Genomic DNA, 19057 nt, shown 5'->3' on the forward strand with positions numbered 1-19057 from the left:
CCATTTTTCGAAGGGGCATTCGAGGACTAGGACTGATACCTTTTATATCAACCCTCGTAATATGATTTGAAGGAACTAGAATTCAATCAACCTAGGCCTACCTTCTTCCTCGATAGCGGGGCATTTAAACTCGTCTGACTCACAAGACACCCAGTCGTTTTTATTCTGACACTGTGTGCTACCCCAGGGCTCACACACTCCAGGGTGGGTGATTCCTGTCACTTCGTCTGGGACCGTTCCAGGCTTCCACGTACAATTGGGATCTCCTAATTCTTGTCCATTAGATTTTCCGTCTCCGTCGGAATCCATATTACAGAGAGATGTAGTCCACTGAAAATAGAGAAATTAATACTTGTTTCCTGTTAATCTAAGGCAAGGTTAATTGAAAAGTTACTATGATGAAGGCACTGACAGACACAGAGTTAAAGGGATTTTTAGGGGGTTTTTTTTATATGTATAGGGAACAGTGATAGCTTCAATTTGCACCATTCCAATTCTCAATTAGCGTCCCTTCTGTACATTTGGGACCAATTCGGTGCAATAAGAACTCAGATGAATGAAATTCACGTCAGCTATCTTTTCTTGGTCAAAATGAGAGTAAGCCATTCAAAATAGATAACTAGTCTTTGTCTAGTAGTAATTAAAATTTCGATGACAGACTTCTGCAATCAATTAAAACATGTTCACAACTTGCAGTCTGATTGATCAGAGTAGGCAAATTGCAAGGTTACATTTATTGAATGACCTTTCTGGTCGTTAGATCAATGGTGGTGGAATGGTAATATCACTCACCTTTTTACCAGCACTGTTGAAATCTTTGCCGAACTGATTTCTGGCCCCGCCTCCTGCTTGGTTAATATGACCCACCCCTTTCCATACAAAGTTTGGTTTACAGGGGTGAGGTATGTAGTCACCATTCGGGATCTGCTTTTGGAAATGGAGGTAGGCGTCAGTTACCAACCAAAAAGCCGCCAGGACTACCAGACCATGAAGCACTGCAAACTTCATGTTTTATTCTGAAATACAAAGGGATTATTTAGAAACGTTGTATACATATAAACCTCTAGAATAGTACACCATTCATAAACTAATAATGGAAATGTAAACCAAGGAGTAGTATACAATATAAACTGATGGTGACAATGTAAATTGTTGAAACGTTGTGTACAAATAAACCGAGGAGCAGTATACTATATAAACTGATGGTGACAATGTAAATTGTTGAAACGTTGTGTACAAATAAACCGAGGAGTAGTATACAATATAAACTGATGGTAACAATGTAAATTGTTGAAACGTTGTGTACAAGAAAACCCAGAAGTAGTATATCACATAAACTGATGATGACAATGTAAATTGTTGAAACATTGTGTACAATAAAACTCAGAAGTAGTATACCATATAAACTGATGATGACAATGTAAATTGTTGAAACGTTGTGTACAATGAAACGCAGAAGTAGTATACCATATAAACTGATGGTGACAATGTAAATTGTTGAAACGTTGTGTACAAGAAAACCCAGAAGTAGTATATTATATAAACTGACGACGGCAATGTAAATTGTTGAAACGTTGTGTACAATAAAACCCAAGAGTAGTATATCATATAAACTGACGATGGCAATGTAAATTGTTGAAACATTGTTTCAAATCCAGAAGTAGTATATCACACAAACTGATGATGATAATGTAAATTGTTGAAACGTTGTGTACAATAAAACGCAGGAGTGGTATATCATATAAACTGATTTAATACAATTTTAAATTGTTTATAATATAGGCTACGATACACCCAAAAGTACTAAACAATAAAGCCCAATTGTAGCGATGTAATTTGCTGCCTTTCGAGGCAAAGGTAGAAATCAGCCAACTGGAACCGTACTTTATTTTAATTTTTAGAATTATATCTCATTAAGCACTGAGTCAACCTCTCGAACGACAGTGTAATTTGATGAAACGCTGTGTTCAATATTATGAAATATTCATATCAATTAATAAAAGACTAAATTTGACATGAAGATTTCATCAGACAACTTGACATAAGTTTATTTAATTTTCATTAAGCAATAATACTCCGGCCAACTCCTTAATGCAGTAAAACAATATTGTAATTTAGTGATTAAGTTTATTATACCCCAACCAACCTCTCAGAACGACAGTGTAATCTAGTGAAACGTTGTCCTAAATTAAGCAATACGTACAGTAAATTTGTTATTTTATACAAGAGTTAATTTGACAAGTAGACATCATCAGACAACTTGTCTCCTCTACTATCATAAGTTTACTTAGTTCTCATTAAGCAATAATACCCTAACCAACCCTCAAAGCAGAACGACAGTGAATAGAATTAAATATTTCCCATAGATATAAGTCCGTTATTAGTCAATAGTACTATAGCCCGTACAGTCCCATATTCTACTTTTCATAGTAAAGCAAACAAGCTGTCAAGTGTGAATACACAGAGGTCAATTTCTATTCAGTCTTTTCCAAATAAACAGAATGACGAAGGTATTAATACATGACCTTGCTCTACATCTTTCCTTATTATTTCAAAATAATCCTAGAAAATCGATACAAAATATGGAATTTAGTGACATTTTACTATTTTATTTTAACAACGGATAACGAAGACCTTTAAGACAGTTCTTGCATATGCCCATTTTGTTTGTTTAAACTTGTTCGAAAATATCGATTCCTTATTTGAATCTGTTAGAAATGTAAAGGAGTTGGATATCAGTCCATAGTCATTTGTTTCAATACGGAATAGCGAAGGTTGTAAAAGACAACCCTGGCATATACAGTTGATATGATGACTGTGATGATGATATGTTTGGTAAAAATCGATTTGAAGCTTGGATCTGTGAAAAATACAAAGGCCACATGGGTGATAGTAATTTACATGTACATGTATAATAAAAAAAGATGGCTCAAAAAGAGATCCCTAACACATGCCCTTTTTTGTCAATTACAACAATTGGAAAGATCTCTCCAACATTTCAAATGATACCATATTGATAACTAGTTAAATAGTCATATATATAAATATTAAATCTAAACTACCCCAAAAGGCAACCCTGGCCTATACCCTCCCAGCTTTATTAATCTCAGATCATGAAAATTTACTTCAAATTAGTAATATAAAATATCGAACCTGGCGGTCACCCTTTTTTACTTGGCTCTTTTCATAATGTAGGTCAAAATGACATCGTCAGAAATTCATGCAGCCAAAGTTTTTAAGGCAAAAATCTCATAACTAGGTTAGAAAATCAGGCAATCACANGATAATCCCCCCCCCCCCCCCCCTTTAGGACGTTAACCTGGCCTCCGCCTCTGTCTGGGACACAAAAAACGCTGCTACCAGTGTCCCTTTATTTCGATACCGATCTTAATAGGATGTAGATGAAAACTTGGGGATTTCATAAATTTTAAACATAAATATTGAAATCTAGTGGTCCAATGTGCAATCCCAACTTATCCTCTATCAACGGAAAAATTTAATAAAAATTCGTACAAGCTGGACAAGTCCCTGAATCAAAATATCATCCAAAGAATGGCAAAATAGACAGTAAAGGTTGCATAGTAGAGGACTGTGAATAGAGAAGTACCATCAAGTGTTTCGGAAAGAGTAAGCATGGCCTGCTTCATATTGATATCAAATACTCTTATTTTAATATTTCGAAAAGCCAAATCTTCAATTAAAAAAATGAGTCCTTTTTTTTTGCAAAATAAAAAAAAGTTGGAGAAATCGAATACAAATATTTTAATTACAGTAATTTGTAAAATATAGTTAGAGAAAAAATTTACAAGTTGAATAAACTCTAATTCGTCTGCATACAAACAGAAAAGAAGAGTGAAAAAAGGTTAAAAGTTCTGGCCTACCTGTACAGTGTATTAATATTAATATTTCGAATATAGAAATTATGCCAAGGATAAAAAGTGCTCTTGAATTTATACTCGAGGTGTATTTACATTCCGAAGATCATTGTTGATCCATATACAGTATAATCTATTTATAGAAAATGACAGCTCGTCACAAGGCAGGTAACGCTTGACTTACTTTCATCAGTTTTTTTTTCACCCAAAAATAAATATTTCTCTTGTTAAAGTAGGATGGTCTGCAATCAAATACATAGTCACTATTATTAAAATTAGACCAAACTTTCGTACCGTTTTTTTTATTTCTAATTTTTAATATAGCCACTGCAGTGTCTAATGCTTCTCAGAATACACCTTCGTTCGCGTCACCAAATCCCAGCGTTGAAGAGGGAAAGATTTTGATTGGCTGGTGGTGTCGCCTTACTGAAGTGGCTAAATCAAAAAAAAAAAAAAAAAAAACGGAACGATAGTTTGGTCTAATTTTAATGATTTAAGGGTCAGATTTTCTAATTAGTTGAACAAATTTTAACCGACGGGCTCAGTGTATCCAGAAACTCACCAAGACTGATTTTGACTTTATTGTCAAAATAATTGTATAGATATGACTAAAATAGTTTTATATTTTCAGACCACTATCAATTGCAAAAACTACATGACATAATAAGCATTTTATTCCTTCTAAATAAGGAAATTGCCCTTTTGGTGAAACTAAATTTATGGAGCCACACTCCATCAAAACAACCAGAGATCGTCAAATTCAAAATTCAAATTATTGTGTCTAAAATAGGGCATAATGCAAGGATTTTATTTTCATAAATTTGGTGTTTTTCATGGAATCCTGTTTTGTTCTCAGCGTGTTTTTCTAAATTGAAATTCTCGACTATCAACCATTAAGTATTTTTATTTTTCAGGGTCGTATTGATCTAGCAAGCTCTACTAGATATAATATAGGCTTTCACACGATAGACAAATATTTCCTTAGCTCAGATTTCACCCGAGCTAGACAGAAATATTCCTTATATGGATATGTTATTATGTGGGTTACCCTTCGTCACTCTAGCTAGACAGATAACTATCACACCCTATCACACTGTATTCTGGGACCAGCCTGCATGGTTTGGTTTTATTTCACCGTTCCTCGCAACAGCCATCCATACCCTATATAGTTGAAAATCGAAGTATAAATAAGCCACATACTAACGATCCAACCCGCAAAACAAAACCCTAAATCGAAATAACATACTGGAGAAACATTAGTATCAACTAATGAACTTTTCACAATGAGTAAGTATTTCATAATGAAAAATGGTATCAGGTGTTCAGATGCATAGCCTACGCTGCTTAATAGACTAATACGACTGCCCTGTCAAATATTTCCTCGTTACACACTGCATGGCGTTGCCCGTTTTCATTAACCCACTAATGTTCAGAAAAGCAGGATTTTAATTTCCATTCATTTCATTTCACAAGGTCTTTATAGGCCAGTGGAAAATTTCGGTGTTAGTCACAAGACAGGTCAAGGTTGACTAGCTTTCGTCATGTTTGACTCTAGACAGATACTATGTCCTTATAAGGATATTTTAATAAAATATCGAGCATGCTCTACCACTCTACACTATCCTTGAGATTCACCCCTAGACAGCTTAGACATATATCATGCCCTTATTTGGCAGTTTGATTTCATGTCAGTGGCGGCTACAATGGCTTAAATCCTACATGTTATGCAATTTGAAAAAATATTCTATAACTTTTTTACATTTTTACGATGAAAAGGCATATCTCACGAAAAAAATTTCGATTGTGGGCCTCGGGGCCGCTGGGACCGAACTTTAATTTGTCATCTATCAACCAACCAACCAAGGTTTGTAATAGCTTGTGAAGATGTGTCAAAGTAGAAGACGAGGTTTGTAATAGCTTGACATTGTGAAGATGTGCCAAGGTATAAGACGAGGTTTGTAATAGCTTGACATTGTAAAGATGTGTCAAGGTATTAGACGAGGTTTGTAATAGCTTGACATTGTGAAGATGTGCCAAGGTATAAGACGAGGTTTGTAATAGCTCGACATTGTTAACATGTCTCTGAGTAAGAATTCTGTTTGTTCTGTCTTGCCAGTTTTGCATCAAGTTTTCTATTATGACATTTGCTTTTCCACCCTCAATGAACCAAATATTCTCGATTCTTGATTGTTACTGCCTTAGCCTTTCCTTATTCATTTTTTGACTTATGACCTCAACAAGTTTAAATAAAATATTATTATGATTTTGATCAATATTATATGATCCACTTCAAACAATCTCAATGGATGAAGGTCAGGTGTATTTGGATTTCGTCAGTTTGGTCAGGTCTGCCTTCTGGAACAACACGACGTAACCATCTGACTCATTTCATCAGCATACTAGTTAGGACACCAAGGCCTTTCAGCTTAGTAGTACTTGCGATCGTGACGTCATAATCTGGTCAATATTTCGATATTTTCATGAATAGTATTGAACAGCGCAGTGGCTCAACTAAGATAGTAACTGGTTGAACCATGGGACCCCAACCCTTGAAAAAAAGGAGAGCATGTGTTAAAAAACGAATTTCCCGGGGTACGGTCCCAAACCAGTCCACGGGCCCCCATGAATCTTGAGACATTGAACCAGCGCATCTGAGCTCATATTGTAAAATATGGTCTATATCAGAAACTTCCATGTATAGCCCTTTTAAAATAAATTTGTATTTCAATGGTTGTCGTATTTGAAAAGTGTTTGGTTTCACTGTTTATCTGTGGTCAAAGGAATATTGAGACATATAGACCGTCTTCTATTGAACAGATGTGATTCAATGGTGATTTTGATAGATCGTCATATTGACCTCTTGTATACCTATCAGGTCGGGGGTAGGTCCGGGGGATCGGGGAGAGGTAGGGATGAATTGATGGGAGGAAGTGTCTCGTGAGGCCTCATGGGCTACAGGCACGTTAGAAATTGAAACAGGGTAGGCTGATGCCGTTGTCCTAGAAAAATGTCCCTCTTTGCACACTGCTTTCAGCTGCCCTTCAATCGGATACAGAAAAGAAGGACGTAAACACCATGCATTACATTTCATTTTCATACACATCAAGTCCTAATATTGAAAATTTATTCAAAAACTTAATTTCCGAAATCCAAACCACCTGTCCTGTCCTGTCCTTAGAAAATCTCAACTAACCCATATAGAGCTGGATCGACTGGAACAACGATACTTGAATTCGGCTCAACCTTAACCATTCGGTGAGGTGAACATTGTATTTAGCAGCATTCTAGCCCCGAAGATGAAATGAGTGTGATACAAGGTAACTTATTAAAGGTCGCCGGGCAACCTAAACTTTTTCATTTGGTAACCATGATTTTTTACCTAAAGCAAATTGCAAAAGAAACCACTGTAGTTGGGATCGTTTGGATATATCTCTGACAACATACTATTTAGCATAAATCCACGATGGGCGCCAAATAGTTATGATCAAGAAGATAGCCGATTACGAAGGCAGTTGTTCTAAATCAGCTGAGATTCAAGTCCACCTCTTCTGGATTAACTCGGCATCCCTTATGCAAAGCCCATATACTATAATGGTGTATAGCCAATACCAATCAACTCGACACCTGTTGAAAAGCGTCCACATATATTGTATATTTGGTATTTAGGTTTAGGAACTTGGCACACCTTGAAGAGTGTACACACAACCATAATAATATTGGGTTTCTCCACTTGACATCCTTAACAGAGAGTCCACATAGCTATGGTGTTTAGGTTTGTCAACCAAGCATCCCTTGAAGAGAGTCCACATAGCTATCATATTGTGCATTGGGTATTCGGGTTTTTTTTAACTTGGCACTCCTTTATGAGAGTTCACATAGCTATAATATTGTGTATTTGGTATTGGGTTTTTCCACTTGACATCCCTAACAGAGCGTCCACACAGCTTTGTCTATGTGACACCATTATAGAGTTCACATAATTATGCATTTGGTATTTAGGTTTGTGAACTAGGCACTCCTTTGTAGAGCGTCCACATAGGCATAATATTGTATATTTATCAGATACCTTTATGAGAGTTGAAGTTTGTTTGGTGTTCAATAAGGTTATTGGTATATATATTCAAACCCTGTATATGTTTAACCAGGTCTAAATAAATACTGGATCTTATTGACCTACACTAACATTATAGGTATATAATGTATATAAAACTTGTGTTTTTCTATCTCATATTTCAATCAGTCGGAAATCGAGAAAGTGTAGGTTAATGCTGCTGTTTTGGCGTTCCCTCATTGCCCGTCTTCATTGACCCAATTAAGTGCAGAAAAAGACGTAAAACTCCATTCAGATCATATCTAATGAACATTGCCATGAAATGAACAGCAATGTGTATACCGTTGCTATAACAAGACAGTTTGGTGTCGTCACTGTTTTCTTTTTAAGGCATAAAACCACACAAAAAAACTTTTGAAAATGAGTTGTCATACTTTACATGAAGAAATGATAGAGATTTTGTCAGGAGAGGGAAATTAGCCTAGTTTTTTTAGATTTCAATTGGTGATGGATATTCATTTCATTGCATATTTCCATTCTCACCATTAGTCGAATTGGATACAGAACAATATATAAGTACCACTATAATAAGCAGTAATGATTATCAGAAATAGAAATTTATAAAATATATGATTTTTTCACGAAGGCCAGTGGCGGAGCAGCCCCGAAAGTATGTTTTCGGGCAAAAATCTCATAACTAGGTTAGAAATTCGGGCTATCTCAGATATTTCAGTCAATTCTAAAGCGAGAAAATAACGGCGACGGCAATAATTGCAGCCCTTTATTGAGTATGGGTGTTCAACTCCGTTCAATAGTACAGTAGAGTGTAAGGTAAGCTTTGTTTCACTTCATTTTGTTACCACAACATTACATTACAACTAGTTGGAATTCGAAAAGTTGACCCGAAGTTATTTCGAGGTTACAACTGACCCGGCGTTGACCCGGTGACATTGTGATACAAATGACCAACATGACAGCTGGACAGGTCAGCTTAATGTCCAGTTATACAACAGTCTGCTCCAACAGCCCCTCTCCCTCCTTCCCTACATGTCTAAGTTAAAACACTGCTGCTGTCTACTCCGACAGACACCCCCACCCCCTCTTCCGCTCCCTCCTTTTCAGGGCATCGGGTAAAACCAAGTATACCACCACAAATATAACTATAATATAGATGGGAACATCAAAACAAACTTGACTAGAATGATGAGATTTTATTAAGTATATTTTACAAAATGATATGATGATGGATTTCGTATATGAGTGACTTAGTAATCATAATATTCCGACAGGCTACTTGAGCCCACAGCACTTGAAGCCTTTCTCACTCCTTCAACAGTTACGTAAGGTCTGGAGTCACAATGGACCTGTGGAAGTGGAAAGCAGCTGTCTGAGAAGCCTACGCCGGAAGTAGTAGGCTACCATACGCAGAGTTACCATAGCTACTGTTATTGTAGGCCTATATGTGGCCATTTACTGGAATTTAATTTGGTCTAGATAATCATTTGAAATGGTCATTGTTAATGATTAATTGTTTCTCATAAATACCCAACTATAGCCCTGTCTTATCCTTCACGTCACTTTAAAATAAATCATAATAACACTTCAGCACATTAATCAGTTATGATCGCTTCGTCACGTTTTTACCATTGTCGTCTGCGTCCAATCAATTCACAATTCATGATATAAATGTGCAGACATACATTGTTGTCTCGACGTCATTGGTGACACCGACGGTGGAACGTGACGTCATTGATGGCGCCGTCGAAAGAACGTGACGTCATAAATGGCGTCGTCTGAAGTACGTGACGTCGTTGTTTTCTGTAGAGCGGGAAATCACTTAATAAACAGACGTTCAATAAGGAAGCGGGAAGTTTAAAATTAACAGGTCCTCTTCGCCAGTCCGCACATTATCAGTGTTCCAACTCTTTTCTAATCTCCCAGCCATTTTCTTCGTCGGTTTCAATGATAACAACTGGCGTGAAATTATTAAAAAGAAATAAAAACCAAATTGTCTTCAGGGGTTGAGAGTTGAGCGTCTCTTTCGGTTAAGCCTGTTGTTGTACCAAGATTTGGTGACTGGTAGACTTTCCACAGTGTTACCCGACAGATGAGCAAACGCTTTTAGATATTTGGAAGGTGGGTCCAAGGGAACACACGTAAATTTGCACTGTACTGGATCATGTGCACATCGCGTTTTACCCTCACAATAATGTGGGAAAAGATCGCAGCCATTTTCACACTTCTTGGCTTCGAATGGATATGCTGGGAAAATGTTGAATAGTATATCGAGTTTTTTACCTTTCTTCGGTTGGCTTGTAGGGTAAGATGAGACCAGAGCACAGCAGACGGCGGCAAATATAACGGCACTGTTTGACAAATGCATGTTTTGATATTAGATTCTTATCGAGTAGTAAGTCTCCTCAAAACACCTTTATGTAATTGACTGTGAAAATGTTTTGGTTTTCTTTCTTCAAGCAAAGGATGGTTAGAATTTTCTAGAAGGTTGATTTCAATTCACAATTATTATATAACAGGAAAAGTCTCAGTTTCAGCAGCGGTCTAGGAAGACTAGTTTCACTTGTTATCTCCTTAAAAACAGTATCAAGAAATGTCTCAAAAAAATCTCCAAAAAATATATATTACTGTAAAGTTCTTCTTCTGCTTTTCAAACAATATCTATACCACAATTGAGAAGTAGAGTAACGATACAAAACACACACCGTGTTGATTCGCGAGCCGAGTAATTACCAACTGAATATATAACACTGAATAAATCCTTTTATATCCAAATTAAGAATGATAAATGATATTTTTTCCGAATTAGAAAAACAAAGATGTGTCAATTTTTTAGGCGGAATTCCGTTCTAATGACGTGAATGGGTTAAGGTAGAACAGTGTTGAGCTCGGTTTAACGAGAACAATAATACTAAAACAGCCATCCGAGGTGTATAGCCCGGGGCGTATTGTCTGTCATCTACAAGGTGGGAAAATTAATGATTGATACAAGAATATGATCGTCTGCGCCGTTTTGGTACACGCTGACGCTAATATCCTACAAATTACCTCTCGTGCACGTCTTTTACATTAATCTTACAGTATACCTGAACTTTAACCTCTATCTTAGTCCTACTACATCTCAATTTTTACAATATTCTAATCATTACGGATGCCTTTGTCTCAATTTTGCATGACTTTGTATTGACATAAGTCCTATATATTTTTTACAAATGACTTCGTGCAACAAGATTTGCATTTCAAATTTTCCTTCGACAGTTTGTTATTCATTTCCAATTCATTCATTAAGAGGGTAACGTCGTAGCCAATGCCTTTGTCTTATTAATGATGCAACTAGCGTTGTTGCAAATGCCTTTGTCTTATCAGACGTTACTAGCGTTGTTGCCAATGCCTTTGTTTTATTCCTTATGCTACTTCCCTTGTTGACAATGCCTTTGTTTTATAACTGGTGCTACTAGCGTTATTGCCAATACCTTTGTCTTATAACGGATGCTACTAGCGTTGTTGGCAATGCCCCTGTCTTATCGCTCATGCTACTAGTGTTGTTGCCAATGCCTCTGTCTTATCACTGATGCTACTTGCGTTGTTAGCAATGCCTTTGTTTTATAACTGATGCTATTAGCGTTGTTGGCAATGCCTTTGTTTTATAACTGATGCTACTAGCATTGTTGACAATGCCTTTGTCTAATTACCGATGTTTCAAGCGTTATTGCAATTGCCTTTGTCTTGTAACTGATGCTACTAACGTTTTTGCCAAGGCCTTTGTCTTATCAGACGCTACTAGCGTTATTGCCAATGTATTTGTCTTGTAATTGATGCTACTAACGTTGTTGCAGGTTCCTTTGTATTACTGCTGATGCTACTAGCGTTGTTGCTGATTCCTTTGTATTACTGCTGATGCTACTAGCGTTGTTGCTGATTCCTTTGTATTACTGCTGATGCTACTAGCGTTGTTGCTGATTCCTTTGTATTACTGCTGATGCTACTAGCGTTGTTTCTGATTCCTTTGTATTACTGCTGATGCTACTAGCGTTGTTGCTGATTCCTTTGTATTACTGCTGATGCTACTAACGTTGTTGCAGGTTCCTTTGTATTCTAATTACAGATGCTACTAGTTAATGCCAATGCCTTTGTCTTATCACAGATGCGACAAGCGTTTTTGCCAATGCCTTTGTTGTATAAATGGTGCTTATAGCATTGATTTCAATGCCTCTGTATAATACTAAAAACCTAAGATTGTTGTGAAAGTTCTTGTTTGGTCACAAATTCTTACATAGTTACGAATGCCTGTATTTCAGTAACATTATCTAACTTTGCTACAAATGCATTACAGAGAGAATATATCCATATATAATATATACATCTATATCTACCAGGAACATTACGTTACAAACGCCATTTGTGTTAGTGTCTCTTTTATTAGCCTTCAAATTTGTTTTATTCGGGCCATTAATCCACCGAATGTGACTTTGCAATTCGAGTGATAGACAACAGTTTCAATTATAAGCTTTATTTGAACATGAACATATCTAAATATATATTTATGATGATAAATTGAATCTTGGCTTGGAAAATTGCGTTTTAATTGCTGAACTGACGAGGTTAGGTTACGTTCACGAGATATTATTTTTTGGTTGATAGATCGAGTTGAAAGAGTAAGAATGTAACAAAGGGTGTTATTGTGCTCGATGTTTTGCAATATCTTCAATAGATAAGTTTGATTCTGTCATATCTCCCCGTCTGCATTGCCCCAGTTTCAATGTTGTACTTTATTCCTGATTATTTTTGTCTCCCTTTTAATCTAACAAGTTTTTTTTTTTACCACAGTTCCGTTCTGATGAAGTTACTTTCAACCAATCACAGTGTGTCATATAGGATTCGTTTCTGAATAACAATTTAGAAAGCATGTCAGAAGTAACACTCTCGTACCTCTGTTGAAAGAAAAATTTCAAATTCAATTTGTCAACAATTAATCAGGCCTGTTACGGGGAAAGGGAAGGGGGTCGGGTGGTAATCTATATAATCTAACAAATTAAAAATATTATTCTTACCTCGAAGACTCTCAAAATGTGATTTCTTTAAATTATTGATGGAAACGATGATGGTTATTCAAAACGTGTTTCAATCATCCAGGTTTTTGTTGATCAGATCTGAATCTTATAGTCCTGTTTCTGTTATAAAAAATAAAATTGAATCAAAACGTCGAATAATTCTTATTTTTCTTAAGACTGGTTATCGTAGGCAAACTTGGAATACTTCTCCTTGATACGACCAATGCCCGTTTGGGTCCCCACAAAATATCATCTAGTTCAGATATACGGCCTCCTTTTAGGACAGATTTATATAACTCTAGCCCTTACCACAATAAAGCTGTTGATTAGATTAAAGTATTGTGTTGGCCAATCTAATTCGTATTTGTTGGGATTACGACTGAAGATTAATTTCCGCAGTTCGTTGATCAACAATTCAGCCTAATTAACCAACAATACCTGTCGCCACTTTCCAGGTGAATTGAATCTAATGAGATTATATATATGGATACGAAAGGATATATAAATACCTGCTGTGATTACCTACAGCTGAACAAACCTCATACCTCATCATTATTTTGGCATAATGAAACAGAGGACAATAGATGTAGTTAACTAGATATTTAATTTTGTAATATATCAGCATAATTTACAGTTCACTATTATATTATATATGTATAAGTATGTAGATTTACCATGTTAAGCTAGGATTAATTCATATGATTTGCAGTTTATTAATTTAATCTGTATTATTAATCATGATTAATTACTTCGACCTTACTATTTTCCTATGGAAACCATTTTCTTTGTTAATTACTTTGAAATAAAGTTCAAGTTAAGTCTAAACTTGACTTGGCGTCTATTTTGATATTGAAAGACGATAAAGTAAAAAAAAAACAACAACAAAGTTTTGTAATAGGTCTATAGAAAGAGATAGAGAGGAGAAATTTTCGTTGAAACACTGATGTTATTAAAAGCAATTTGTATCTCCTGAATATTTGTACAATTGTATTTATTATGTATAAATGTTTCATATTATCTGTTTATATATTAATTATTGAAATAATGCAGTAGACCTATACTTGCTATAGCTGAAAAACAACAACTAAACATCTTTAAGTTAGGGGTGATAAGACTGCCAAATGTAAAAGGTGACAGAGTAAATTTTGGCGTCAACGCGGTTCATTCCCACGAAGTCCCACGGGAATTTGGTGACTTCCCGAGAAGTAGTTAACTAGATATTTAATTTTGTAATATATCAGCATAATTTACAGTTCACTATTATTATAAGGTGACAGAGTAAATTTTGGCGTCAACACCAGTCAAGAGGATTAGTTTTTCTGGTACTAGCTGGATGAAACCAATCACCAGATGTATTTATACAAATAAAATTTCAAATCAGTTATATATTGTTGATACTTTGTAAAATGTCTAAAATAGAAATTGAATACACTAGTCAAAGAATTACATTTTATTTTGATATGTCCAATGTTATCTGATCTAAGACGTAATTTTATTCCCTCATATTACTGTAATCATCCAACTGATACAAATTTACATCAGTTATTTCGTTCCGAAAATCAATTGACTGTGTATAACCTGGCTATTTATATAAAAAAGGCAATGGGCATAAGAAATGAAATGTTGAGTGTCTAAGGGTTACAATTATTCTTATTTTAATTATTTTGAAAATACAGCTTTAAACAAATATGGTATTGCAGTTTAAATATGATACATTCGTTTATTAGTTCACCTACTAACTTAATGATTTATATATATATTTTTATTTGTTTAATTATAAAACATCGAATATTGTACATAATTATATTGTAAACTATGAACTGTATATATATTAGTGAACTATAGGCTTTTTGCCTTATGGTCAAATAAATAAAATTATTATTATTATTATTATCATTAGTCAAAGATAGCCAAAGGCTTTGGTAAATTGCGGAGATTCTTGAAGAATGGTTTCGGTAAATTCCGGAGAAGTTTGTAAATAAACTCCGGTTTATTTCGGAGATGTCTGTTAAAAACTTCGGTAAATTTCGGTGATTTTTGAGAAAAGTCTTCGGTAAATCCCGCCTTCGTTAAATACCGAAAATATCCGCAAAGTTAATTTATCTCTTTCAATGTCTAAAAACGGTCTTATGTTTTGACATTTTCGATTAATAGCTATCTTCTTGTGTTTTGACTCTTATTTTGTATATTTCTGGTTTATAAAAAGATCTAGAATTAAGTTAACAAATTCATCATTTTTTGTTCGGCTGTTTGCTGTTTTATAATTTTTTTATTGTGGATTTGTAACGATCTGATAAATACAAATGAACACACAAACATAAATTAACAAAAATAATTCATACCCTGAACTTCTTTTACTCGGTGAAAAAGAGAACATTAACCTTTTTACTGGTTTGTGTAAAAAGAGATCAAAAGGACTCACAGAAAGATAAGTAGAAACCACTACAACTATATTTTGCAAGGAATTAAGAATCCTTTCTACCAGCTGGTCCTTAACCAAAATCTTTCCCGGAATATCTATTCCCTTTACAGCTGGGTCTCATTCCATTTCTACCTCATTGATTTTTTACTGTTTTGTCGGATTTTAGATTTGATAACACATAAAGAAGCGATAGTTTGTTCGACGATATTTGTCAATTCAAGTAAACCTTAGGCCTACATCTTTCAAAAAATAAATAATCAAACTTAATTAATTTAAGAGGATATAATATGTTTTAATAGACTTTCCTTTTGAATACAGGCCTGTCTTACAGACCATTTAAAGGGACAGATTCGCCATTTACAAGGGATGATTTGGATTTTGATTACTTCAGAAGTACTAGAAAATATACGAAAATCGCATTATTCCTTCAAAAATACCTAAAAAGGAGCTAAAAAATTCAGTATCTGAGACTAAGGTACGATTAGTCAAAACATGGCGAAACTGTCCCTTTAACTTTAATCATCATTTCATTTCATGTTTCCTTCTCATTCATTTAATCATTTCATTCCTGTCCGGAAAGATCATTGCTAAGAGGTTTGACGAAGGACCAGCAAGGTTACTACGAAGGACCAGCAAGGATACTAGCTGAACTCAGTTGTTATCCTTGTAAAATATAGTTGTTTCTTTTCTTTCCTTAAAAATTCCAAAATTTGAATGCATGGCTTTTGAAAACTGCGAGGTAACACCCTTTTAACGCATTGACCTAATTTCCCAACTCCGCAATTACCAGTCACGTCAGCAAGTCAATACTATCCTTCATCCGGACTAAGGAATTTCCGGTCAACCAGGTCACGTGATTAGGGATAAGTAAGAAATCCGGAATATGTATTATTAATGGTTTCACCGATTAGAAATGTTTTGATTTTGGGATGAGTCAGAGATCAGCCTTTCCCTTTAAACCACGATTGCGGTAATAGCGGTGATGGCGGTGATAGCGGTGATGGCGATACTCTGATCGAACCTCTAGGAAGTAAAGTCGAATTTTACGTCAACCTGAAAAAAAAACGGATGCACTTCTATGTATTTGGATATACCAAATTAGCATTATTAGCTATGTAGACTCTCTGAAAAAAAATGCTGAGTTGACAAACCAAAATACCATTATTAGCTATGTAGACTCTCTGAAAAAAAATGCTGAGTTGACAAACCAAAATACCAAATAAACATTATTAGCTATGTGGACTCTCTGAAAGGGATGCGGAGTCACAACCTTAAATACCAAATAAACATTATAAGCTATAAGCTCGTGAAGCCACAAACCTTTTTTCATACTTGCTGAGATTTTACTCAATATAAACAGTTTCTAAACAGTCATTTTGGTCCATTTTATAAAATATAATCCCCAAACTGATCAGATAATATTACCGACCGAATTGAAGAATATATTGATGAAGTTGGTTAACGTTTCTTTGAGTTCAGTGCCAAATCTCTGATATCGCGAAAATATCGTTAAACAACGGTATAACGGTATAGAATAAATGCCATATCGTATCGTCCCCCTTTTTTTTTCTCATACCGGTTTTTTCGATAATATCGTCATATCGCCCAACTCTATTCCAAACAAATCAACAAATTCATTCGAATCTGGAATTCAAGTAGGCTATGTATGACCCGATTTATGTCAATGTAAATATTATGAAAAAACGCTAAGTGGCGGATAAACTTGTCAAAATTTTGGAAAAGAGACATTTATGGATGTCCCATAGACAGAAATATTTCTCAAGTTAGCGTGGTTTATGACTCATTCAAATATAATTTATATTATAGACATGTGTTTTGTGAATGAAAAGGGTCCAAATTATACCCCATTTTAGAATTCAGTAAATGCAAAATCTTATATTGAATATTTGTTTTTATAACCATAGCAATGCAATATAGGACCAACCTCTTTTCTGGGGGGTATATGCCTTAGAAATGCCACCGTAGCCTAGTGGGTTAGACACTTGCTCACTAACTTGAATGACAATCGTTCAATCCCGGCATAGGTCGAGATTATACCTTAGTATTTTTCAATGCGGTTTCCCCCTGTCATTGATGCAGGTAAGAGGGGCTGTCGTGATAGAAACGTCTAGTCGTTTGGATGGTACAATAATCTAAGCTACAGGCTGTGCACGTTATAGATCGTTCGACAGTTGGAAATTGAAAAGAGCAGGCTAATGCCTCTGTCTTGACAAAATTTACCTCATTGCATACTGCATGGTGTTGCCCGTCTACATTGGCCAATATAGGTGCAGAAAAAGGAGGACGTAAAACTCCATTCATTTCATTTTTCTTTTTCTTTTTTTTATTTGCGCCTCATAACTGGCGTCTGTACCATGCTTCTATTAATATTAAAACAATAAAAATTATATAACAAATGTCTCGATTGATAACGACTGTCATAAAATACAAAAATATATCATTAAGATAATTGATAGGATCTGTTCGTGAGAGTCTAACAATATACCCATGTTTCCAGCACGACTTTAAATAGTAAAGATATTTTTTTGATTGCCCACCCCCTCAGACGATACATCATGCAGACCACAAAATACATCATAATGTCAGACCTTAAAATCGACATCCAGACTTCATGCAGACAGTTTCAAATTTAATCATTCATTTCAATCAAAAACGAATGTCACTCTTAAAAAAAAGAATAAAAATAGGTAGGTAGGTAGGTAGATGACAAGTTAGCATCCGTTTCTAGATAACTGATATCACAGACTAGGTAGTTGTTGGTAGATGACAAGTTAACATCCGCTTCTAGATAACTGATATCACAGACTAGGTAGTTGTTGGTAGTTGACAAGTTAACATCCGCTTCTAGATAACTGATATCACAGACTAGGTAGTTGTTGTTAGATGACAAGTTAACGTCTGCTTCTACATAACTGATATCACAGACTAGGTAGTTGTTGTTAGATGACAAGTTAACGTCTGCTTCTACATAACTGATATCACAGACTAGGTAGTTGTTGGTAGATGACAAGTTAACATCCGCTTCTAGATAACTGATATCACAGACTAGGTAGTTGTTGTTAGATGACAAGTTAACGTCTGCTTCTACATAACTGATATCACAGACTAGGTAGTTGTTGGTAGATGACAAGTTAACGTCCGCTTCTAGATAACTGATATCACAGACTAGGTAGTTGTTGTTAGATGACAAGTTAACGTCTGCTTCTAGATAACTGATATCACAGACTAGGTAGTTGTTGGTAGATGACAAGTTAACATCCGCTTCTAGATAACTGATATCACAGACTAGGTAGTTGTTGGTAGATGACAAGTTAACATCCACTTCTAGTAGATACTGATATCACAGACTAGGTAGTTGTTGGTAGATGACAAGTTAACATCCACTTCTAGTAGATACTGATATCACAGACAGTTGTTGGTAGATGACAAGTTAACATCCACTTCTAGTAGATACTGATATCACAGACTAGGTAGTTGTTGGTAGATGACAAGTTAGTATCCGCTTCTAGATAACTGATATCACAGACTAGGTAGTTGTTGGTAGATGACAAGTTAGTATCCGCTTCTAGATAACTGATATCACAGACTAGGTAGTTGTTGGTAGATGACAAGTTAACATCCG

General features: G+C 35.3%; 1 protein-coding gene across 1 annotated transcript in view; it reads right to left on the reverse strand.

The window, feature by feature from the left end:
• The window catches only part of LOTGIDRAFT_234237 (hypothetical protein), a gene marked incomplete at its 3' end in the record, with an annotated part of 8760 nt that extends 4720 nt beyond the window's left edge, over positions 1-4040 (reverse strand). Inside the window, exons 1-3 of the mRNA XM_009061439.1 lie at positions 3882-4040; positions 793-1016; positions 102-330 (exon numbers count right to left, since the gene is read on the reverse strand). Of these exons, the coding sequence (XP_009059687.1) occupies positions 102-330; positions 793-1008 (445 nt within the window). The 5' untranslated portion in view covers positions 1009-1016; positions 3882-4040. The remainder of the gene's footprint in view (positions 1-101; positions 331-792; positions 1017-3881) is intronic.
• Between the last annotated feature and the right edge of the window lie 15017 nt (positions 4041-19057).

Source organism: Lottia gigantea (assembly GCF_000327385.1).
Source record: "Lottia gigantea unplaced genomic scaffold LOTGIsca_48, whole genome shotgun sequence".
Taxonomy (NCBI): Eukaryota; Metazoa; Mollusca; class Gastropoda; family Lottiidae; genus Lottia; species Lottia gigantea.